The sequence below is a fragment of the Anopheles ziemanni genome, chromosome 2, assembly GCF_943734765.1.
Source record: "Anopheles ziemanni chromosome 2, idAnoZiCoDA_A2_x.2, whole genome shotgun sequence".
NCBI classification, from domain to species: Eukaryota; Metazoa; Arthropoda; class Insecta; order Diptera; family Culicidae; genus Anopheles; species Anopheles ziemanni.
In genome coordinates, this window is record NC_080705.1 from 24,146,766 (window position 1) to 24,172,617 (window position 25,852).

Here is a 25,852-nt window from a genome sequence, read left to right on the forward strand (position 1 = left end):
GGCCCAGTTTCGGCGCTTCAGCCATCAAAAGCCCGACCGACCTGCGGGTCCGATGACGTCAAAAACGGTACCAAGCCGTACGTCAACGATGCTTTTTATTCATCAACTTGAAGCCAAAGCGAGCTGTCCTTTCTTTTTAATCGATCAAGCTTCTTTTTTTATTCCTACACGAAGTGTCCCGTATCAGTCGTCTGACAAATAGCGATGCCTATTTCCGGTGTCTAGACATAGCCGAAGGATCGGGTGAGCCGATGCGATAACCGATCCCGAATGCGTTTGTTAAAATGACGCGAGGAATGGAGTAAAAACATAGTTAAACAGTTTCGCAGACATGAAGGATTAAGGCTCTCCGTGCACATATTGCGCGTTGTTGCGTTGTAGTCGGTTGAAACCGGTCTAAGAGAAGACAAATCCTCCTTTAGTTGACGCGTCATATAAAATTCGCGACTGGTTCAGTGTTGGGCTGAATCGCCGTCATCGCCCGGAACACGTCATCAAAAGAATGTGCGATCCGCGCGCACATGTTTCAACGAATTTGTGAGACTTTCCCTGTACCGGAAACCGCTTGTCCACCGGCCCGAATGTACATAGCACGTGACATCGAAGACCGTAGGCTACAGGAGAGCAGGATTTCCAGTATGTGTCAGGCTCGGTGATTTTGAAATTATTTTCGGAACCAAGCGATATGACGTCGAAGCCAGGTGGATTTTCCAGTTGAGCTTGCAACGAGCCTTAGATCTTTGAATTGTAGTATAAAATTCTGAAGTGCAAAATATGTGTAAATTAATAAAACAATTGCTGTTAAATAATGATCTATGAGACAACCCATAATTTCTGAGAGTTTTCTCAAATACTTGGAACATGCTATTGAATCAGACGTGGTACTTAAGATGGCAACTTCAAGTCATAAGATTTAGAAAAACAAAAATATTTCAAAAATAAAAGTTGTATTTGAATGATTTGGAGAGCTAAAGTTACTGGTTCTAGGATCTTATTGGTTCTTTATGCAATGATCTGATTTGTTTTTATTATAAGTAAATAAATTTAAAGGATCTTAAAGAACTTTCAAACATTGTAAGTTAAAAATACACTTCGAAAACGATGCAGCCCCACGAACTTTCAAGATCACCCACCGAAAAGCTTTTAAAAGCTCGAGCTTTCCCGAACGATCGCCCAACCGAATCGCAGCCGTGGACGCCATGATCATGGCGCAATCAAACAAACACGTCACGATCGCGGGCCGCGGAACGCCGATTGCGCAAAAAGAGAAAACATCACGACTCGCGGCGTTAGTACGAACGCAGCGTTCCAGCGTGTAGCATCGTCCGAGGGCCACTCCGAGACGACGACGACGTTTGGCGATTATTCGGTTCCCCTTTCGCAGAGGAGAGCTGCAACTCGCGCAACCAAACCCAAACAACAGAAGCTTCGAAAGCAGACCCACCCACCCGGACGGTTATCCCAAAAAAAAAAAAAAACAAAAACGCCAAAGATTCAACGCTAGCGCAAGTGGTGGGTTTTAATGTTTTGTGCAAGATAAGATTTTGAAGTGAAGTGGAGGGTCAACGTGTCTTCCCGTGATTGTGCGAAACGTTACTTTTTCGAACCGCCCCTGTGGAAAGGGAAAAAGACGCGAGTTCACACCAGACAAGAAAATTAAGGTGAAAAATAAAGGAAAAACGGGAGCTGCTACGGTTATTAAAAACCACCGGAAAAAGAGTGAGTGAAACCTTGGTGAGATCAGCCCCCCCGGGCAGTAAGTAGTGCAGAGTTCCACGTAAGGTAAAATTGGCTCCCAGCAAGTGAAACTTGTGATTGTGCGACTCGCCCTTCAAAACGGTGGCCCGTAAGTGAGTGAAAGTGTCCGCCTACCCCGTTCCATGCGAAGCGAAGCGGTGTGAAGTTCCCTTGACGCGCGCGGAGATCAATAGAAACTCCCCCGGAGTGTACACTCTCGAGTGCCGCATCGGTTACATTGGCAAACCCGAAAGGATAGAGTGCACTTTTCCCGTACGCCGTGCAAGAGCTCGACACCGGACCGAAGAGTGTGGTTACACAATCAATATTAATTAAGCAAACGGACGCTTCCCGGTTGGAAGTAATGTGCCACTGTTACCACCAAACGGAATAGTTCTCGGGTGTTGTTGTTGTCCGGGGAAAATATTTACACTCGCATTAGGCAGGTACTAGGAAAAACCTAAACCCGGCACACGGTGTCCCACCGGGATTGGTCCAGAAAAACAAAAGTATAAATCTTCCCCGCCGTTCATGCCCCGCGTGTACGGTTCCAACGTGTCTCCTCCAACGCCTTTTTCCATAACGATAGTGGGTTTTTCAGTAGAGAAGGGAAAAGGCAACGATCGGTGAAACCCGGGTTTGCTTATCGATCGTAGACCAACTACTGCATGCCCGTGTGAGTGTATGAGAGGAAGGTGTACAGTTGCGGTGCAGTTTTAGGACAAGTGTACCTGTAACTGACCGTTCGTCAGTGAAAACCAGTTTTGCGACCAACCCCAAGCGTGGTGTGCCCTTTTTCGGACCAACGGGAGATGCAACGAAACTCCTCTCCCCCGGTCAGCAGACAGCCCTGATGGGCGACGCCTAGCCAGCAACAGCACATTCCAACCAACACTAACTCTCCTTACCAACCGGGACGCCCTGAACAGGAACATCACTGGTGTCGGCAGCTGGAAGGGATTGAAGTTGTTGTGCGGCTACAAGGCATGACTTCATCCATATTTCTCACCATGGCAGGACGGACCAGTGACAAGTTTCGCCTTTCCTGCATCGACAACAATGGCTTCAAGCGTACGCTACTGAAAATGTTGATCCTGGACAATGGCACCAAGAACACGGTAAGCAATCCTTTTTGAACCGTTTTGAACGGGTTATAACGAGTTATTGATAAAAAAAACATTAAATTTAAAACAATACACATAGAACACTACCGCTAACACAGCAACAACGGCATCGCTGTGGCAAAATTTGAAAATCTTCCGCTCCTTCACTTTCGGGTTCATAAGACCAATAAACGGACAGGCCATCGCGGGCAAAGTTGAAGCGTTTGAAGTACTTTTTTTTGTTGTGTTTAAAAAAACAACAGACCGACCTTCGAGCGCCCCCTCGAGCCGCGTTATCTATTCCGAGGCCGAGACTTCCAAACCGCCGAGCCAGGTGTGATAAGGAAGTCGATTTTACGTTCGCCACCAAACAAACCGTCACTTTTCTGGCGGTTTGTCGAGAGCCGTTTGCGCATCGTGGGTAATGGCCGGAGCTAAATTTATTCAACGACCATCAGTGAGCAAATAAAACACTTCGGGCGTTGTTTTAACCGTTTTTTTTTTTAAGAGGTTCTTTTGTGGTTTTCTGTTTGCTTCTTGGGTTTGGGAGTTCGTTGCTTCGCCCACGAAGAACTGTTGCCCAGTTTTGAAAGTGAACGAATCGAATCGTCTAAAACATCTAGTACGGTTTCTAAACAATCTTCGTGTGTTTCTCGATCCCATGTTCCACCAAAGTATGGATGACGCAAATCGTGCGGCCGATTAGAATCTACGGGGAAAATCGTTTGGTGAAGGATCAACACGAAAGTGGAGGTTTTCCTAGATTCCATTCTTCTCTTTCAGCACCCAACAGGGCCGCATAATTATGTAGACGGCTGGACAAGTTGATCCTCGAATCCGAAAAATCCCCATCAGTGACACACCTCATGGTCACCACGCGCGGGGTACTTGAGGAGTGAATTTTATGACAACACGGAGTCGATTTCAAGGTCGTTCAGAATTTATGCAAATTATGCAACTCTCCTTGGGAAAGGTGTGTCCAAAACGCTAAAGTGTTAGATGACTAGAAGACGCCGAACATTCGAGCAGCAGTCAGGAGTCGGGGTTAGCGTAGTGTCGAGGTAATGCTCCACATTTTGTAGGTAACCTTTTTTTCCCGGTCACACCCTTCTGACGACACCATTCTGAACGCTCTGAAACGCAATAGATGGTCGGCCCGGGGTCTGGTTGTACTTTCATTCACAGTTACACGCTAAAATAACTACCGCAAACAGCGCCGTCAGCTGCAGTGCTAACGCTCCGGGATTGCTAACGAGTCTGGAAGGGAAATTAGCGCCCGACAAATGTGCGACGTCACAACCATGCCGGGGCTGCGTGCGTGCACTTCAATCAGTCCCTGTGGTCTACCCTCATAGCACAGTTCGGCCTGAATCCTCCAATCTCCTGCCGGATCGATACATTTTATTTGAATCCCCTTTTCAAACGCCCGCACTCTGACAAAGCCCGATCGCGCGTTGCTAAATCGTTTGCACACACCGAGTTGGCCCAATGTTGACGGAACAGGTTAGAGCCCCTGGGACCGGATTCCAGCTTCCTCGCCGACAGCCGGCCGGTGTGGAATGTGGCAGAGCGAGTGGAGATCTCGTGTCATATCCTACTGTGCCCTCCAGAGCAAACCGGTTGCATCTGGCAGCAAAGGAGGCGCCTCCTCGGGCGACCATGATGACGACTTCGCAGGTCTATGAATATCCCAACCGGATCGATCGAGAAGTGGTGGTGCTAAGAGCTAAGGTATATGTCATTGATCTGGAGGGTGCAATCTTGTTGACATAGAACGACAGCTACACATCCGCAATAGTGGAGCGGCTTCGAAACCGACTTCGACCGAAGAGGGCACCACCAAGCGGAACCGTGTCCCAGAGGGTGATGTGGACCGATACAACATTGTCCGATCGAATCGAGCCTACACGCTTGTTAGCGTAGCATGCAAAGTGGTTCCCAATGGAGACAGCTCCAATAAGCACCGGCCAGGTCAACCCGATTGACGTCAGAGCCACACGAGCAAAACCATCCGCACCGGCACGGACACATGGCATGTGAATCACAAACGTGTGCGCCTTGTACGAGGCCACCGGACCCCGCGCGCATCGTGCACCATTTGGAAAACAATATCATTTTCTCCCGGAAGTGCTCCCTCTTCCCTCGCCGACGGCGCTAACCTGCGGAGAAACATTAAACCTAAGCGTCGCTTCAGCGAAGTCAGCAGATGCCTTGAAATCTTTACTACGATGGTTTCGGCCGATGTCGTTGCTACTGAATAGAGTTCCATTCAGACGGAACCGACCAGCTGCGAGGGGTTTACAACAATAATAAGCAATAGTGCACGAGCTTCCTTGTTTAGTAAACCCGACTTCAGTACGAATTCAAACAAGGATGGAGGATCTCGACGTGTCTGATATACTCGTTAGGTTTGATGTTTTTTTTCGAATCCAAAATCATCACAAAACATGCACACTAACTTTTAAAAGAAAAGACACGTTGTTAGTTCATGTTTATTCGACTCTAAATTTTTGACTACATAACGAACACTTTCTTCTGAAATGATGATCGGTTAAGTTCAAACTATTAGCGATTCTGCATTATCTATTGCATTTAAAATAGTATCCGCGCCGTGTTTCAATAATTTTTATGATACAGACCATACGCTAAAGTAAATCAAATGTAGCTAAAAATGAGAACAAAAGTTTAATTTTAAGTCCAGTTTGACATAAACTGTCGCTTTTAAGCATGGTCTGATCGTGTTCCCTTGAACTAGTAAAAGCTTGTTAAACGCTTGTCATCAGTGTTTAAAAACCAAGAAAATAAATGAAAAAAGTTCTTGGTCAGCAGAATAATATTTGTTGCAAGAATGGACAGAAATTTAGATAAAATAACATTAGTTTTACTCTTTTTTTCTTTACAACATTTAACACATAAACAAAGGACGAACGTAAAAAAAAGCCACACAAATCACGTGTATCAGGAAGGAAGCAAATCTCAAATTAAACTACTCGACTAGCAGAAAACAGAATTATCATCGCCTCCGTAACTCCGGGGTCGGTTAATTATCAGCAACCTGACGCTTTTAGTCCGACGGGCGGCGCGGCCAACATCCCTCCGTTAATTGCCCCACCGCTTGCCGGCGTGGTAATAAACGCGCCTCGACCCCTCGCCCCCCACCATACAGCGTACACATTTGACTACGGCATGTCCTTGAAGGCTTATTGACTGCAGCAGCTGGCAAGCGATTGACCAATAGCCCACCGGGCCAGGTCTCTCTGCCCATCGGTGGAAGATAAACGCAAGAGCCCATCGCCGATGTTCCGAGTTCCGAGGGATAATCTCTCCCTCATTTAACGCCGATGTGATTCGATTCGACGAGTAGAAGAACCTATACCCCCTTTTTTATTTGGTTTCCTTGCCATCGAGCTCGTTCCACCTCAACCGTTTGTTTGTTGTTGAAGATTAAATTAAATCGATTTTTCCATTTATCATGTCCCGTGTAACAGCTTCCAGGGGTTTGTTATTATACAATCCATCGGACATGTTTACATAATTTGGCGCTTGCAGTTTTGTTTCTCTTCCTTTGGGTCCCGTGCGCCAAGGGCGGTTAGCGCATACGCCACGTGAATGACGTTGCGCTGTAAAAACGGTGCAAAAATCAACAGCATCAGCATGGGCGCATTGGGCCGTGCAAGCGGTTTGCGGTTAGACGATGATCTTCATCGGTCGTCTATAATCGACTCGGATCGGTCAAGCCTTGTCATGTTTTTACCATCAATACCACAACACCGTATTCATTTGGTAGATATCGATTACGCTCGATCGATCGACTAAACGGTACCAAATGGTATTAGAAGGTTGAATTTCTGCCGACCACAATGGGCATTGTAGGGCACTATTGAGAGGATTACAACGTCGATGACGCAAACGAATAAAAGTTTGCTTTGAGTAGAGATTTGGTCGCCGCGCGATCATTCGTCTCTAAACAGTTGTCAATACAAGAGACAGATTTACATTTTTACAAACACATTTTTAGTAACCTAAGCAGATCTACTCTGAAACGCACACCGCTATCTCAGGGCACATCCCAGTGGGATCATCGCATCACACACCTACTTCCACACCAACCTTCCTTACAAGGGTGCTCCAGATTTGCTTTACCACGCCATCGTCCGTCGTGCTCGAAACTCCATTCCTACGGAGATGGTTAGAAAATCATCCGTTAATTTACGTGTTTTTTTTTGTTTTACATTCATACACACATACACATCGTTTTGCGATGCGACTATCACTCTCGTTTGGGTTCAAGCCCAGGTCCTCCGAGCCAGCGAAAACAAGGGACTGTCAAAAGCGGTGCGATCGCGGAATCATGCCACGATGAACGATCGACCTCCGGAGCGAGTGGATCGAACCCGGTTCGTACGTTGAAAGTGAGAAAGAGTGTCGCCACAAAACGGTTCCGCCGAGCGTGGATGCAGGGATTTTTGGAAGTTTGTACATGTGTTTCACAGCAAATTGGTGTGGTTTTTTTTCTGAATTTCATCTGACGCCAGTTCGTTGTTCGCCGTTCCCTCACGGCGTGTAGAGTGATGGTATGCGCGCCAGAAATGGATGTGTAAAAATTCTTTACTGTTGCGTGGTTGCGTGTTGTTGGAACAGTTGTCCACCCGACCCTGGGCCGGCAGCGGCGGAACCGTGCGTTGTAGTGTCGCTAGACTAATGTGTGCGCCCTATTCTTCCACTTCCATTCCAGAACATCGAAGCGGGTCGTACAACGGCGGCCGAGTATCTGGTGGACCAGGGTGTGCCAAACAGCAATGCGGACAAGTCACTGCTCCGGTTTTTCGCAATCGTAAGTATCCGACCCCGGGCGGGGGGTGTTACTGTTTGGGTATGGACTTTTTTGTTTTAGTTGGACAATCTCAATAACAACATACGATGCTCGCGCGCGTTCACATTCTTGTGCTCAAGATCGATTGCTTCTCTCTCGAGCACGTACTCGTTCACCTGTCGGAAAAAACGTCATTGTCGGGAGAAAACGTCGGCCTCTACACGCTTGTCCTCTGTGACCAGAAGTGACGATAAAGACGAAGGAAACTCGTCACCCTCAAAGGGCCATGGAGGCGGGCAGAATACCGAGCAGGGAGTTGTTTAAATCGAACCGACCAACTGACTGACTGACTGACCGACCGACTGCACCTACTACGCGCGGACGAGGGCCACGGAAACCCATTAAAATGCATGTGCCACATCACAGCGACGAATCCAAGGCACCCCGCGGTCGATGCTGTTCTGTTGACATTTAGCAATTTATTGTTTCTTGAACTCGTCTCCCGACCGAACCGTGGGCACGGTGAAGGTAGGACACGGCGCAAGCAAATCGCTGCACTTTATGACGGTTTCCAACGGACGCTGCTACCCATCCTACGTGCGTCACGTTCTCGTGCTCTTCGTCCAACCCCGAGGCGAAGGGTTTCGTGGTGTGTTCTATTGCAGCATTGCGGAAGTTGTACTTTTCCGACACGCTGAAAGGTGGCCCTCGTCAGTGTCATTTTGTAAGCCACTGCCGTGCCGTGCCGTATCGCAGCCCTCGGGGCAAGCTGGATCTTTGATGGCCGTACAACAATCGTACCGCAGTTAAACTGTGCAAACGGTGGAATGTTCTGGACACGTCGATCGGCAGCAGGCAAAACCATTGTTCTTCCAGCACGCGATCCTAAATTCGGCGATCCGGCTTCCAACGAAAGTGGATTGCCATCTCGGGAGCATCTGCTGTTTAAGGAAACCGTGATCGCGCGTTAGAAACGTGGACGTGACGCAAAGCAAAAAAAAAACACTTCCATACTGGCTCCATATGGTCAACGCTACCGAAGAGGACCGATTCGTCTATTTCAACCCCTCCCCCTCCCCTCCACCCACCACATTGAAGGCCTTGCGGATGCGTTGTGCGTCTTTCCGTGACGCCAAGATCGGTCCATGAATGTCTTCGCTCTGTATGTTTGCGTTTCTTTGCAACACCCGTAATAAATCATCACTGGTTTGCGGGCGAATGACAGGCAGGGCGGTTGGTGCCATGGCCGCTGCTACCGCGGGTCCCATCATCCCACCATGGCCATGCACATCGGAATCGCAATAATCACGGGCGGTTTGCGACAGTGAATGAACGCGGTGCGTGGCTCATTTTTCGCACGATGCATCCCCGATGAGGGTGCTTCTCGGGTGTCCATGTCAACACACACGCCTCGGGTGTGACCTTTATCTCCCCCATTCTCCGACCTCACACTCGGTCCATTGCCCGACAGAGAAGTGTCGTTTCGACAACGTACACCATCCACGGTTGAAAAGTTCGCTTAAGACTCCAGGGCGACTCTCTTTTCTTAACTGTTTCCCAGCAACCCATTCACGCAACTCCAGGCTGGTTTAATTTTCTTTGCCCCGCTACTAAGGTTTTCCCTTCATTCCCATCTATTTCGCTACCAGGCAGCGTTTCTTCAGTTTGCCAGTGCGTCACGAAGCAAGGCGAAGCAAGGGGTTTTTGCTCGCGCACTCTTGGCCAAGTTCATTCGCATCTCGCATTTGTTCACGGTTCACGCAGTCCGCACGCAACCGGAAGAGGCCACCGCCACTGCCGAGCTGCCCTGCGCGCTGCCTTGCAGCGCAACCGTACCGTAGCTTGCGGTCGCTGCTGTTGACGTCATTCTGCGGGCTTCGGGGAGTTCGATGCTTCGTTCGATCGATATGCCGTTGCACGCTCGACCGGTAAAGCGGAGATTAGCCTCCCGCGGGTGAAATTTAACTCAGCGCGCGAGAGTTTTCGAGCCCGTTTAATCGTGGCACGCGGGGCGAAAAGAGAAATATATGTATGGAGACACTAAACGAAGCGCCATAAACCGCCCGGATGTCACTGGCCAATCCACCGACCGGGCCGGCAATCTCTGTAACCAGTTTTTAATGTCTTTTTTCCCCCATCATGGTGGTTTCCATTTCACATCGCTCGGGAAAGAAAGTGAAATACGGGGAAAAGTAACCAATGTGCCAAAGTTAAAAAAAAACGAAAAGGAAAACAAAGAAATGGGGTGCGAAAGCGTGTGCCGATGGGGATGGCGAGTGCGTCATCAGCGGACGTCCGCATTCCCGGCTGCAACCGGAACAAGGGAGTACCTCCGTTGGTGGTACGTTTCGAGTCACGCGGCCTACTTTCGATACATCATCAAAATGATACAACGAACCGAACCCAACACTGTTGCCGCCGTTGGTAGAAACCCACCCGGTCTGTCGCCACCCGGTCTACCACCGGAGGCCTCCGGAAGCGGATCCAATGTCAGTTTAAATGCCAAAGCTTCCAGGGTGTGAATTGCTTACTGACACATTGTGCCGGTGCGGTTTGTGTTCGATATTGAGCAAAAGCGGATAATTATTTGCCTTTTTTGCATTAATATTCAAACGTTGTAAAGGGGTTATTTCACATATTGATTATAGAATGCAGAGTCCTAACAGAAAAACAATACTCGATTGGGTTCAAATAAAATAAAATGAGAAGCACAAGCTTTCGCAACATTCTTTACAGATTTTGAACCACTGTGAAATTACTGTTAATTTCTACAATTTTTAGAATTAAATCTAACTTTGCTTTTTTTTGCTGGGAACATGTTTTGTAACATGTGGTTCAATTCATTGCAATTTTTATGTCTAAACGAATTAAACATCCACAAGAACAGATTTTCAAATGATAATTCGAATCGAGACATTTATGCAATTGAAAATGGATTGCGTTAGATTCAAATACTCCGATTCTACTCGCCTTGAGACAAACATCAATACTGATGACAACGCAACCAATCGTTCAATGATCGTTTGGTGTGGTATGAAATATTTAACAGACTTTCCATCACCCCGTATTTGCTCGGCAAACGTAGACGCATTACTACGACGGGCGGGAGTGGCATTGATCACGGTTCAACCAGCAAAATCATCCGCGTTTGTGCGTGTGTGTGTGAATGTGCTCGGAGGCAATTGTCTAGACTTTACGGATTTGTCCTACTATTACGGTCGAAATGATATCACCTGAGTGAAGATTATTATAATTTCATAATAGTGTCCCCCCCCGCAAGCCCCGATCGTCCACCAACTATAATAACCGCGAACGTGAGCCGGGAAGACCACACAACAGACCCACACACACACAAACACACAACGGTGTTTTGTAAAATACCGGAATGTGGCAGCCTTACAATTGCGCACAGCACTGTAGGTTTTATAAAAATGTGCGTTACATCAAACGAATTGAAATATTGAATTTTAACTTTAAACATGTAGTAGTGTGCTTAGCGTAATTTAGGAAGTAGGAATAAAATTCGATCCTTTTCCGATCTCAAACTTCGTCGCGAACGGTTCTATTAATTTGTGAAAAAAGAACACGCTAAAGTGGTGACCCCGACGAAAGTGACCCGACGACCCTGTGAATAAAAAATCTACAAAAAGTGACATGGCAACCGAAGACAATAAAACTCCTGTCGCTGAAGGTGTCAGCGGGCACGCGGAACCGTTCGTCGAATCTGTTAAAGTGCCAAGAATAAACCCGCCCAGCATGATGGATACCAATATCGAGACTTATTTCCTCTCGTTGGAATTTTGGTTTGCAGCATCGGGCATTAGTTCCATGCATGACGCACGTCGGTACAATATCGTAATGGCGCAAGTGCCGCCCAACAAGCTAACCGAGTTGCGCTCCATTATCGATGGAACACCGGCAAGTGAAAAATATTCGTATATAAAACGCAAATTGATCGAATATTTTGCCGATAGCCAACAGCGCCGCCTCCAACGTGTACTATCAGAATTACCGTTAGGAGATCAAAAGCCCAGCCAATTGTTCAACGAGATGAAGCGTGTGGCAGGCAATGCTTTAGGCGAAACGGTATTGCTGGATTTGTGGGCTGCTAGGCTGCCGCCGCATGCACAGGTAGCGGTCATTGCTTCTCGAGGCGATGCGTCGGACAAGATAACAATAGCCGATGCCATCGTTGATTCAATGGGCCTTCGTAGAGTGGACGCCATCGATCACGTGCAAACGCCGACACCAACGACACCTGTTCGAGAAAAAGCGGTCATTGACCCAATTGCGGAGCTTACTCGTGAAATCGCATCGTTATCTAAGCGATTGGATAAAGTATTGCACACCGGAAAAAATACACGTGGGCGATCGCGTTCACATTCTCGTGGCGGAGAATGGAACAAAAGTCGTCACGAAAGAGATCCTTCGAACGGACCTTGTTGGTACCATAGAAAGTTCGGGAACGACGCCCGAAGGTGCCGAAAACCATGCACCGCCGGTGCACGTGGTCCAACAAGCCAAGAATGAGGTTGCTCAGCTGAAGCAGTGGGGGACATCGGCGAACAATCCACCACTGCCACAATCTTTCGCTTACGGGTAACGGATTCGACCACCAGGAAACAGTTTCTGATCGACACGGGAGCAGACGTATCCGTGGTGCCGCGAGGAATACATTCAGCGAAAGTGAAGCCCTCTTCTTTAAAATTGTTTGCCGCGAATGGAACACCCATAAAAGTTTACGGAGAAGTACTATTGAAAATAAATCTTGGTCTTCGTCGAGAGTTCTTATGGAACTTTATGATTGCGGACGTGCAATCAGGAATAATAGGTGCAGATTTTTTAAGTCACTACGACCTATTAATCGACTTAAAACGCAATCGTCTCATCGATAACACCACCTATCTCGAGTCAAGCGGATCACTCGACAAAACCAGCACGCTTTCCGTAAAAACGTTTTGTGAAGTATCGCCGTATGCAGATCTATTAGCCGATTTCCCGACAATTACCCGTCCCGCTACCCCGGGAGCAGTCAACGGATCGTCGACTTGCCACCGCATCGAGACTACTGGCCAACCTGTTTATGCTCGACCGCGACGCTTGTCACCGGACAAGTTAGAAGCAGCTCGTGCGGAGTTTGAAAACTTAATGAAGCTCGGGATTTGCAGACCGTCGAGTAGTAATTGGGCCAGCCCCCTCCACATGGTTAAGAAAGCAGATGGTTCTTGGCGACCATGCGGGGATTACCGCGCCTTAAACGCGCAGACCATTCCGGATCGGTACCCCCTACCGTACCTTCAGGATTTTACGTCGAACTTGCAAGGTAAAACTATTTTTTCAAAAGTTGACTTGCAGAAGGCGTTTCATCAAGTTCCTATCCATCCTGACGACATCCCGAAAACGGCCATCACCACTCCTTTTGGACTCTTTGAATTCTCTTTTATGACTTTTGGGCTAAGAAATGCAGCTCAAACCTTTCAACGCCTCATACACGAAGTTGTTCGCGGTTTTGATTTCATCTTTCCCTACATCGATGATCTGTTCATCGCGTCGTCATCACTAGAGGAGCACAGAGAACATTTGCGCTTGCTATTTGAGAGACTCAAGCAGCATAACTTAACGATAAACGTTGCTAAAAGCGAACTGGGACGAGAAAACATAAACTTTCTGGGACATTCCGTCTCCACCGAAGGAATCCGTCCACTTTCGGATCGCGTCGAGGTCGTTAAAAACTTCAAGCTGCCGTCTACAGTTAAGCAACTAAAAAAATTCTTAGCCTTGATTAACTTTTATCGACGATTCATACCGAACGCAATCCAAACGCAAATACCGTTATTAGCAATGACACCTGGCAATAAGCGAAACGATCGTACGCCGTTGAAGTGGACCGACGAAACAAAAGCTGCATTTGAGAAATGCAAAACTCAACTCGCCGAAGCAACCCTACTGGCTCACCCCGTTAAAACAGGAGAATTGTCCCTCTGGGTTGACGCTTCAGATATCGCCGCAGGTGCGGTCCTTCACCAAATTGTCGATGATAAGGTTCAGCCGCTTGGATTTTTTTCGAAAAAGTTTAACCCCGCTCAACTACGCTACAGTACATACGATCGTGAACTCACTGCGATATTCCTCGCAGTGCGGCACTTCAAGTTTATGTTAGAAGGACGGAGTTGCCACATATACACAGACCATAAACCGATCATCTACGCTTTCCAGCAGAAGCTTGATAAAGCATCCAACAGACAAGTTCGCCAATTGGACTTCATCGGGCAATTAACGATAGACATCAGGCACATAGTGGGCAAGGACAACATCGTAGCAGACCTACTCTCTCGCATCGAAAGCATCCAAACTGTACCAGTGCTTGATTTCGACGCGCTAGCTGAGGACCAAAAGACCGACGGCGAACTACAGGATATTCAGCAGGGTAAAATTAAATCTTCATTGATTCTAAAATATTTTTCGGTTCCAGGCGGAAAGCATCAACTGCTTTGTGATTGTTCGAGTGACAGCATTCGTCCTTTCATTACAAAGCGGTTTCGCAACGCAGCACTCCAGGCAACGCATCATCTATCCCACCCTGGCACTCGTGCAACAGCCAAATTAATGACTGAGAGATTTGTTTGGCCGAGCATTCGAAAGAACAGCATCGCCTTCGCCAGAAACTGCATCCAATGTCAACGCTCGAAAGTGACCCGACATACGCAGTCGCCAATAGCGCGGTACCCAGCACCGGACAGCCGATTTTCGCACATAAATATCGACATCGTTGGACCCTTCCCTCCGAGTAAAGGAAACCGTTACTGTCTTACAGTCATCGATAGGTTTACTCGGTGGCCGGAAGCATTCCCCATGCCGGACATGACCGCGTCTACAATCGCCGAAGCTCTAGTCTCCGGATGGATATCCCGATTCGGTGTTCCCGCCTACATATCGTCTGATCAAGGACGACAATTCGAATCATCGCTCTTCACCGAATTGACTCGTTTGATCGGATCTAAACACCTGCGCACGACTGCCTACCACCCCCAGTCTAATGGAATCATCGAACGATGGCATAGGACCCTTAAGTCGTCGATCCTTTGCCACGATCCCAACTACTGGAGTCAACATCTACCGATAATTTTACTTGGATTACGGACAACCTACAAAGAGGACATCAAAACTTCGCCTGCTGAAATGGTATACGGTACGACTCTCAAGATACCGTCTGAATTTTTTGTTGACAACCTGCAGAGACCTAACGAAACAGAATTCGTCGCTAAACTCCGATCGACTATGCGTGATCTTCGCCCCCAAGAGACTGCCAGGCACGGGAAGCGAAACATTTTCATGCACCAGGACCTGCGAACATGTAAGAGCGTCTTCGTTCGCAACGATTCAATAAGACCATCGTTATCGTCTCCGTATGAAGGACCATTCGAGATTCTTAATCGAACAGAAAAGTTTTTCAAATTGAGCATACGGGGACGTGAAGTCAACATTTCGATCGACCGTTTGAAACCCGCGTACGTATGCAGTGAACAGCCAGCGTCAACAGAACCAGCAGCCACAACTCCTGCCGAGATTCCACCGACTAGAGTAACTCGCTCTGGCAGACGAGTTATTATCCCTTCCAGATACCAGTAGAGGGATCCTAGTCTAGGAGGGGAGTATTGTGGCAGCCTTACAATTGCGCACAGCACTGTAGGTTTTATAAAAATGTGCGTTACATCAAACGAATTGAAATATTGAATTTTAACTTTAAACATGTAGTAGTGTGCTTAGCGTAATTTAGGAAGTAGGAATAAAATTCGATCCTTTTCCGATCTCAAACTTCGTCGCGAACGGTTCTATTAATTTGTGAGAAAAGAACACGCTAAAGGAACGTGCTTAAAGCCGCCCCAGGGACGAAGCACCGGCACTCCGGCCGTGGGGTCACACGTAATTGCTCTTTGCACTGCAGCGGCGTGGCAGCCATTTGTTTAGGGCCACGAGGGCCCAAAAGGATCCGCCACCGCCGCCGCCGCCGCCGGCCGAGGAACCGTACGACCGAAAGGACGGAACGGACGACCAACCCGGGCGGGGGGAGTCCGGGGCAATGCCACGCGAGCACGCGATTAATGGGCAGCAGCAGCCGGGTATTGGTAGCCGCACAAACCAATTGACGCTGGAAGCGAAACCTTTCCCGGCTCGGCTTTTTAATCCCCCGGGTGTAATTTATCTGAATTACCCTCAATTAGCATACGGCGGGGTGTGCGCATTGTCCACCCCGGACACCCGGAGCCCATGTGACACGAGGTTGGCGGAAAGGCGCGGTGGCGGTGACAATGGCGGCGTGATTTGCGCACACGCCAAGCCGCACGGTGTGGCCACGCGCGCATGCGTCCACTGAACGGAGGGAGTTCTCCGGGGTCCTTGGAAGAAAACCCGAACCGAGTGCGAGTGGATTGATGTCGGCTGCGATCGAGCTAGGTTTGTTATGATTTAATTAGCAGAAATGCAAACGGATGAGTACACACGCCTCGCGTGGCAACCTACGGGCGACGACGGACCACCCAGTGGCAAAACGTGCACACACACACACCCTGCGGGCCCCGTTCGTTAGTCATGGAAACGTGGTCGCTTGATGACTCTCGCTCTATTTGGTACCTAATATTCGCTTCGTTGTGGTTCCTAAACTCCATCACCATGAATGTTGGCTAATTAGGTACTTCAACTAGGAAACAGCGCCGTTGACATAGATGCACTTTATAGTTCATCAAACATATGCTCCTCTCTAAGGCGCCTGCCTAAATGCCTGAGGCGTAGACAAGATTTAACGTTGATCGCCTTCCTACTTCCTGGATCGCGCTGTTCGGGTTCGCATTCTGAAGCCACGATCGGTGTAAGAACCCCAAACATATTCACGGCCATTTCCGTTCTTGCCGTGTACCGCCGGTGACCGTGAGCTCCGAGACTAACTGGGAGCCTCTGAGAATGTGTCGGTCAAAAGATCTAAACGAAATAAACAAACGAACAAACCAAAAAAAAAACCGGCACCCCCAGCACGGGTTTAAAAATTAAAAATCCAAAACACGATCATTTCCTCAAACGGTGCTGTCGGATTTGGGGATTTGGGGAGATTGTATCGTATGCGATAAAGCGGGCACGGAAGGTTAAAGGCACCCCGAGCCGGAGCTCAGAGCACACCGCAATTGCTCTGGAAAGAAAGGCTACCCAAGCACCCGATTAAGGTCGATCAACCGCATAGCCGGCGGCGACGGCGGCGGCGCCATGACGTCCGTTGACGGCGTGGTGTGAGGCGATGCGAATCATGACACGAAACCGACGATCTTTGACAGATCGCTGCTGGCGATGCGCTTCTTCGAGGGGTAGCTTGGGATGCGGGCTGAGCCCCCGTACGTCGTTACACATTATGGACCATTGTTATCGCCCCGATGGGACGATGGCGTCTAACAATAGGGCATTAATTAAAAATAGCTCGTAGTGCCTGCCTGGTTGGTGCCTCCGCGAGACGTTGCAAGGCCTCCGTATCCCGATTGACTGACTGCCGGTTTGTGGCGCCCCAGATGAGGCAGACGTCAGAGGCACTGACGTGCGTGTACGCGATCTTTCGGACGCACGTAACGGACGTACACGTTGTTCTTCACCTTCACACGGTTCGGTGCGTACGGGTGGGGCAAATCAGTCGATTCCATGCCCAGTCAGCTCTACTAAGCGATAGAATGTAATGATGTGTTTTCGAATTAAATTAAATTAAATGACCTATTCGTGCCGTTAACCCAGCACATCAAACCGGTGTGTGCAGGTAACCCCACGTGCACCTTTGGGCGATCAACTCGCAATCGATCGATTACTCTGATAACGGTCGCCTTAGAGGAGGTGTTAACAGCCAACTAGTGCTAGTACTTGGTAGCTCACCATGTCAACGGCCTACTGTGAATCAACATCAACATGATGTTAGCGATTACCCAAAAGTTTGCCCTACCAGTGGGCCATATTTCGGACCAGAGAGTGTTGGGCCTTGGTAACATCGATGACCGACTGGCATCCAGGTCCCGAATGACGTCAATCCACCGATACCGCTTATCAATGTTAACCGAAACGGGTGCCCGCGTCCGTTGGGAGGGAACGCGCCCCCCAAATGGGCAGTTGACCGAAAGTTGATTGCTGCCATGCCTCCAAAGTGGCAGAACGTGTGTCGCTCGGTCCATACGACATGTGGAAACGTGAACCAGTGTTATCACTTTTTTATTTGCCCCTACTTCCTCCAGAACTTTTTTTTTAAGCTGCACAAACAAACAGATCCCGGCCAGCGGTCAGGCCTGGTGTGGGGGAAATGGTTTGACTGAATGAAAATAACAACAACATCTTGAAGTGCTTTTGCTTTCGCTGCTTCTAGAAACTCGTCCACCCGATTCGGCCGCCCAAAATGGAGCTACGGGGTGTAACGAGTTTGTGCCGCCAGGGCAAAGGCGTAATCGAAGCCGTTTTTCCAGAAACACTCCGATGCGAATGTAGATTGGTTTGCCCACATCGGTTTCGGAGTGCGAAAACAACGAATAATCTATATATCAAACGGGCCTGGCACTGACCGAGCGGGCGTTCGTTTAGCGGCTGGTGTAAGTAATTATGGTCAATCGAGACACCAATTTTCCACTCAATCCATAAGCGGCTAGTTAGGCCATTGGAATGTACTAGAGGGGTTGGGTTCTAACAGTGTGTGGCGTATAGTATTCTATCCATTTCCAAGAGAGAAAAATGGTAAACCGTTTCTGAAATGTTTTTAGTTCGTACACTTCAGGATTGGCGGGAACTATAAACTGTAGAAATTATGTTAACTTCATTTTCGGTTCTCCTTGGTTTGTGCAAGACTCTTTCAACTTCGTATTCGTTATGGATCAGATCAACTTTAAAGGATCTTCTTGGTCATCAAATATTTAGATGAAAATGTAAAGCACTTCAATTATCTTATATAAATTCTGCACTTTCGCATCAATTCGCTTGTTTTAAATTACAGCTTATACTACTAAAGCGCAACTTCATATTTCCAATGTATGTTAATATTCTCATATTTGTTCTGCAAACAAGTTCTTCATAGTTTCTTATAATGAAAAACTTGAAATAATAAAGACAACAGAAAAGATCGAAAATATTGATATAATTTAAGACAGTACAGTATGATACCCTGAAGAACCTTATACAGTCACTGAGGTAATTAAAGGAACTTAATTTCCTTAAAGATCATAGCCAAACGAATGTTCTCTGCTCCCGGTCTAACCTATCTTTTTGCGGGTCATCGTTGATCCACATCGAGACACACAAGGGTGAATCTTAACACCACCACCCCGTGAGCACATTAACCCATCATCTCCGATGCAAAAAAAACGATGATCACCTCCGTTATTCTCACGCCTGTGCGCACTCCACCATCCAGATAAGTCTACATTCCCCCCCCGACGACCCCGGGTCGTCCATCACGTACGGAACCCACCTCCCGGCAATTAGCTGGTGTAAATGTACGTGATTTATATAGCCACGCTACAGGAACGCGAGAATCATAAAGCATCGTTCGTCGAGCTGAACAAGACGTCGCCGCAAAAGCCCCTAGGCAAGCCCCGTCGCGTCCGAATCCGATCGTGAGATTGATAAATCACCCTCCATTAGCGGTGGGTAACAACCGTTGGTTAAACGGCAGCCTGAGATGAGTAATTTAACTTTACACAAGACTTTGATTTTTTTTGGTTGTTGTTGTTGAATTTTGGGTTCCGGAAAGAGGAGAGCGGATAAGCGAAAATCGGAATTCGGTCCGAGTTAGGAGTTTAAACATTCATATCCTTCCCGTCTGCAGGGTAATGGTCCTAGTTTGGGCCGTCTGGATGATGGAGGCACAGACATTCCTTATTCACTTTTTTGTTCTCTACTACCGGTTTTTCTAACCTGTGCCTGGATCGGTTCCCAACCGGAGCTCCAACCAAATGGCTGGTGCCCTTTCTTACGGACCCGGACCCTTTTGCTATCCGGTGGATGTCTAACCTAACGCACTTCGTCAAGTTGCGGTGGGGCTTAGGCAGGGGATGGAGGGGAGGGGTATGTGAGCTGTTTCATTAAAGCATACACACCGACACACACACACACACACACGGACAGCAGCAACAGTAGGCACAACCGGCAAAAGAACAAGACAAAAAACAACACGATCGTTGTGGTACGACATTTTAAACGGAGACCGTTTGACGTCAATCGCGCAAAGTTGTTGCGAGGTTTTTCGAGGGAAATATGTGTGGCAGAGCACACTGGAACGCGGTGGCAAGGGGGAGGGGAGACCATCGAGGGTAGGGTGGGGCATCATGCCGGATACCTCGAAAGTGAGGTTAGCAGAGCAGCGGTTGGTGGCTGTAAGAAGAAAATGATTGGCTGCACAATACCACCTCATGCACCAGGACGTAGTACTTATTGACTGCACCTGTGAGATGAAGGCGGTACGTGACCAAAGGCTCGTACCTGGCAGTGACGTTGAGTCAAGAAGACAAGCCAACTCCGGCTCCGCATCTGATCTGGTGATTGGTTGGCCAACCTGCTCGGGAGGTGTGTCATCATCACTCCGGATGCTGATGAACCAATGGCTTGCTCCAGCATTCGTCTCGAATATGTCACTGAACCCATACGGAGAGCAACCACACGACGGTGTGTTTCGTCGTTCGTCTGCTACAGCCGTACCCATGTCTAAGAAGGGAAAATAACCAACAAAGCGTTCGTCTGAAAAACTTCACCAACCCCCGAAGAAGATTGCGTGCCGCGCGGCCGGAGAAAGACTTGCCAATGACGTCAATCTAGCAGTGTGGCTTCGGTGGAGGCCGGTTCAAAAGCCCTCCCTGCAAGCGCAGAGATAATCGGTGATCGGCCGGAACGCGTTTGTGCTACAGTTCCGTGCGTTCCCCCGGGTAAACTATTCACCGCCGGCCATCGATCGCACGGTCAACCGATCATTAACCGCCACCATAGTCTAGCCACGTAACCGCGTTGGCAATGTGAACGGAATGAATGAGGGGGGACAGGACGGCAGCAAACGCACAAAGTGACCGATGGATCGCCCCTGGAATCATCCGAAGTGAATCGCATGAAAGAACCGCAAGAAAGGATCGCTTTCTTTTGACCAGGACTATCACTTCCAGTCCGTTGGCTTTCAACGCAGAATGACGCCATCTTTGCGAACGTGCTACGCCACGGGGAGGTTACCACAAAGTGTTCCAATTAACTGTAAGCGGCAGCCCGGCGAAGTTATGGACCACCCCGAGGAAAAACAACCGGCCCACCGTTACCCTTCTCGACGCACTTTATGGGCCCATTTTTCATGCACGACCCGAGACCGGCCCGGCCGAGAACCATGGGGGTATCTTAAATAGAAAATGATTCCATTCCCGAACCACCAGCCCTCGGCCGTCCACCGTCCGACCACGTGCCGCTTCTGCTTCGACTTCAGCAATGCTTTTTGATGGTTTGTTTGTGCGCGAATTAATGCCGCCGTTAGCGTGGTTAATTGATTCCACCTGCAAGCGGCGGGGGCTGATCAGATCTCCCAAGCTGGAAGTCGAAGAAATTTTGGAACCTAAAAATAGACAAATTTACAGCCAACGACGATCATACCGTTTTTTTTTCGCTCCATTTTGCTGCTTCCGTTCCCAAGCGAAGCCATTCGATTCGCCGCGCAATCCATAACGCGCTGGGTGCTTTGATGTTACTTTTCAGTAAACCACGCATATTAATTCCGACACAGAATCCCGGATGAGTCATCCAATCCGTTGCCAGTCGGGAAGAAATAGTGTCTGCCAATTAGCTCGAACAAGGGGAAGGCCGTAAGCAGATGAGAGATGCAAAGTTACGGTTTGTTTAGCTGACGCTTTGAAATGTATAATTAAATCGCCCTCAGCAGGAACCATCGCATCGTCGAGAGCACTTTACACGCTCCTTGAACGCGCGAGTCCTTGAACTATTCCTGCCATTCTTGAGATGTTAGGATTGAGCCAACGGAGCAGCAGCTGGATGGCTTCTCTTTGACGGAGTATGGCGCTGCAGTGAAGCAGGGAACCTGCAGCCAGCAGTGTGGTTCCAGTCACTGCTCGCGATACGGGTTGTTGAATTCACGTCACTCACCGGATATCCACCAAGGCCACGTACGTACCGTCGTCACCGAGGGCTTCAAAACGTTGCCTTTGCCAACCGATTGTAAAACACAGCCAATAAAACGGGTTAACCAACGGCACGAAAGGTAGGCGTAGACGATATCTGACTGCGCATCGCCTCATGCTGTAGAGTTTCATGGGTTCTACATCCATCCAAGCACGCCGGTAGTTGCCCTTAGCAATGTTTTATTTGAATTTTAAAGCCGTTTTATCTTCCAACGGGCTGAGTTTACATGAAGACTTCCGTCCCACGGAGGTTTAGTTTTTGTTCCATGCTTCTTCCCCGTTTGTGGTTCCAAAAGCTCGCTTTCTTCCTCGGGGGTTCGCCATAAAATCCATATCTTATCTGAAGCGACCAACTTTATCAAAGTTTAGCTACGAAAACCTCCCGCAAGCTTTTGTGTGACATACAGCGGTCTAAGAATGTCGTTAGTTCTACCACTTTTGCGGGATAACATTCGTCGACGTGCAGGTGACAAGAAGTAGAAACTTGACGTGTTTCAAACATTCCAGAAACACTTGATCATTGGAACCACAAACACACGACTAATGGTGACCATCGATTGTTAAAAAATATTTTGCATACCCTCCACAAGAGAATGCTAATGTTCCCTTCTCCATTCTTCTCCTTCCAGAATGCCCTCGAGCTCAGCGCACCCGCCAGCCCAGTCCTACTAGAATGTAACGCACCGGCAGTCCCATCCGGTTGGTTACAACTTTCCGGCCATCCGAAGAGGTAAGCCCCACTAGGTCTAAGGTGCTGATATTCTAACCCAGAAAACCAGACGATAGAGAGCGTGTTATTAATAATGCTCCGAGCGAACGGGGCAGATAGGGACAGATCATTTCACTCGCCGTCGATCGAGTTTTGATTGATTGATTGTGAAAGGTCTATATTTAATCGTGGCCTTTTTTTTCGAGCCTCCCTTGGGTTTCGTTTCATAAACCCAGCACGTTGTTTTGAGATTGCGCTTCGTACGAAGTAACCGGCAGGAGCGTTTGGGGACGTACGTCTCAGCCTGATAAGAGTTCCTCGCCTTAGACGATCCTCGACGCTTGAGTGGCTGGCTGGCAGATGCCATGGGTGGGTAATGACAATTTCCCTCAGGGCGATCATCTGGCCCCGAACGGGTAGCGCTCGTGGACAGACATAACTATCATCGATGATAGATGAGGCAAGACGTGACGTGCCGACGTCGTTTACCGAGTCCCGGCGCCGTCTAGCGTAGGGAGATCAAAACCATCCACAGTGCGGCAAGGTCGTCGAGCAAGCGCAATCACGCAGTGCCACGCTCGTGGGATGGCTTCCACGATGAGGAAGAGGACGTGTACTATAAATCTTTTTCCGACCGGCAGCTGGATTAGCTTTTCGAGCCGGTTGTTTTCGCCCCATCTAACCATCATACTTTTATTTATCGCCGTTGCCAAAAAGGCAAGCACAAGGTGGTCACAACATGCCACCCCACTAACGTGTCCATTTGTCAAGTACGTCATCGCGATCGCGCTTCTCCCCACATCGGTCGTCCGTCCTTCCGCTGGAATGCAAATAATGAAAATGTCACAAAATTTATCCAAGGTGCTCGCGTAACATTCCTTTGCACAAGGAAACGGGCATCTTCTTGGCAGTTCCGTACGATTTTGTTCGGCGAGGCGGGGGATTTGTGACGTCAAATGCGACCCGAGGAATTTCGTAAGGCGCGACATTCAAACGTGCAGGTCTAGTCTATCGTACGTTGCGCCTGTCCTCGTGTAACTGGCTTGCGTACTCTCCAGATGTGGTGGAAGAAAAAGGTAGCGCCAATGCCGGGGAGTTGATCAATGCATTATCATTGTATTGAAACCTTTCTTCGTCACATGGCGTTTACTCACAATTAGGAAGAAATTGGCAAAATGTGTATCATAACTAACTACTCATTAGAAACACTTTACATAAGTATATTGAAGCACGTTGCGGATGGTGGTGATATTGACATTGCGTCATCGATCGGCATGTGTCTTCGATCGGTTGACGGAAACAAAAGATGTGTGTGAAACAGTCCAGAACTTGATAGATGATTCAACAGTGTGAAGTATTGCCGAAGCGTCGGTTTCTTCGAATTCCATGATTCCTAAGCGAGATTTTGAGCGCTCAAGGGGTGACTACTAATAGCATTCTTCAAAACTAATCCATAAAAAATGACCAAATGGTGATTCATAAGCTCATCTTTCTGCTATCCATCTTTGTCATCTTTGCAGCATTGCGCCGATGGCCAACGGGATCGTACGCAAGCGAATCTCCGGCCCGAACGACACCGAACTGCTAGCCTACCGCCAGCTGATGGTGGACTCGCACGCCGTCAAGGTGGTACCGAAGTTCCTCGGAGTGCACCAGCTCGCTGCGGACCACTTCATCGAGCTGCACAATCTGCTGCACGGCTTCGTCGAACCGAACGTGATGGACATCAAGATGGGTTTCCGCACGTTCACCGAGAGCGAGGTGAGCAACACGGCGCTCCGGGAGGACCTCTACCGGAAGATGATCGCCGTCGATCCGAACGCCCCGACGGAGGACGAACACCGGCAGCAGGCGATCACCAAGCTGCGCTACATGCAGTTCCGCGAGAACATGTCCTCGACGCAGGAGCGCGGGTTCCGCATCGAGGCCCTAAAGATGCGCGGCTGCACACCGGTGACGGACCTGAAGACGATCAAGACCACCCAGCAGATCCAGCGCACCATTGGCGACTTTGTGAACGGGAAGAAAAGTGTGGCCAAGGACATTACCAAGCGGCTGCGCCAGATGCGCACGTTGATCGAAAAGTCAGAGTTCTTTGCCCACCACCAGGTGATCGGTAGCAGTGTGTTCATCGTGTACGACGATCATCAGGTCGGCGTGTGGTTGATCGACTTTGCCAAGGCGCTCCCGCTACCGAAGGGCACTCGGGTGACGCACCGGGCGCGCTGGCAGATGGGCAACAGCGAGGAAGGACTGTTGTACGGGTTCGACGAGCTGATTCGTACGATGGAGGCCGTCCAGCAGGGGGTACATGGGCGCCAGTCGTCCCGAACCAATGGCGTTTAAAGAACGCAAGAATCAAACTCCCCTCATTTGTGAAGGCTGGTCCCTTCAAAACATGTCGGACGTGAAACTAGTCATTTGCTTTGTGTTAAAAGAGAACCAAGAGGTATATAAGCGAGAGATTTAGGGAGGATAAACACTTAATACCACATCCTCCAAGCATATGTGTGCTATTCAAAACGAGCCAGAGGTTGTGAATGGAAAATAAGGAAGTATAATTCCTGATGTTTAGGGTGATAGCGAACGCGTCGAAGCTAGAGAAACGATCAACAAAAGACTGAACCAGCGACGGAACGAATATGATACCGCGGCACTAAGAGAGTACGAGAACTCAAACAAAAGGGAAGAAAGTTAAGGCCGTTTCCAACCGATCTCCAACATAATCGTCCCTCTACAGTTGGAAAGTGTTATGCCAAAAAACAAAAACATACGAAAGAAAAGAAATGTGAACCACAATGGGCCTGTTTGCGTTTGCCGGCCGGGTATCGTGTTCTTGAAGAATTATTAAACAAATCTATTCCATATTGGAAAACTAGCGTGAAACCAAGATTTTAATGTAGCAAAGTAGCGAGATCGGAAGGTGTTAGAGCGGATGGAGGCGATGGCTAGGCAGGTTATAATACAGATTTTACGACGTATCGCATATCCTAATATATCCTCATGAAATGTGTGTTTGTTCGTTTTTTGTTTTGCTAAAATAGAAGCACTCAAAATACTCACCGCTCGTTCCATGCGTTTAAACACGTGTCAGGCACGTTCCGGCGAACCGTTGAGCTTCTAGGCGATCCGAGGCGATCTACAATAATGCAAACAGCTTGTTAATATTCATTATATAAACTAATAAAAATCATGTTTACTATTTAAAGTGTTGATATAATATAAATATAAATTAGTAACAAAAATGAATTATTATTGATGATGATGTATAATTGCTTCTTCTACCGTGAGTTCATTTCCATTATTTAACACCAGAAAA

At 48.4% G+C, this 25,852-nt stretch overlaps 1 protein-coding gene across 1 annotated transcript; it reads left to right on the forward strand.

Moving 5' to 3' along the window:
- Positions 1–2,723: 2,723 nt before the first annotated feature.
- LOC131282455 (inositol-trisphosphate 3-kinase homolog) lies at positions 2,724–25,749 on the forward strand. Its single transcript, XM_058311927.1, has 4 exons — positions 2,724–2,855; positions 7,576–7,674; positions 22,454–22,554; positions 24,054–25,749. The coding sequence occupies exons 1-4, from the start codon at positions 2,724–2,726 to the stop codon at positions 24,877–24,879; spliced, it is 1,158 nt and encodes a 385-aa protein (XP_058167910.1). The 3' UTR covers positions 24,880–25,749.
- The last annotated feature ends 103 nt before the right edge of the window (positions 25,750–25,852 follow it).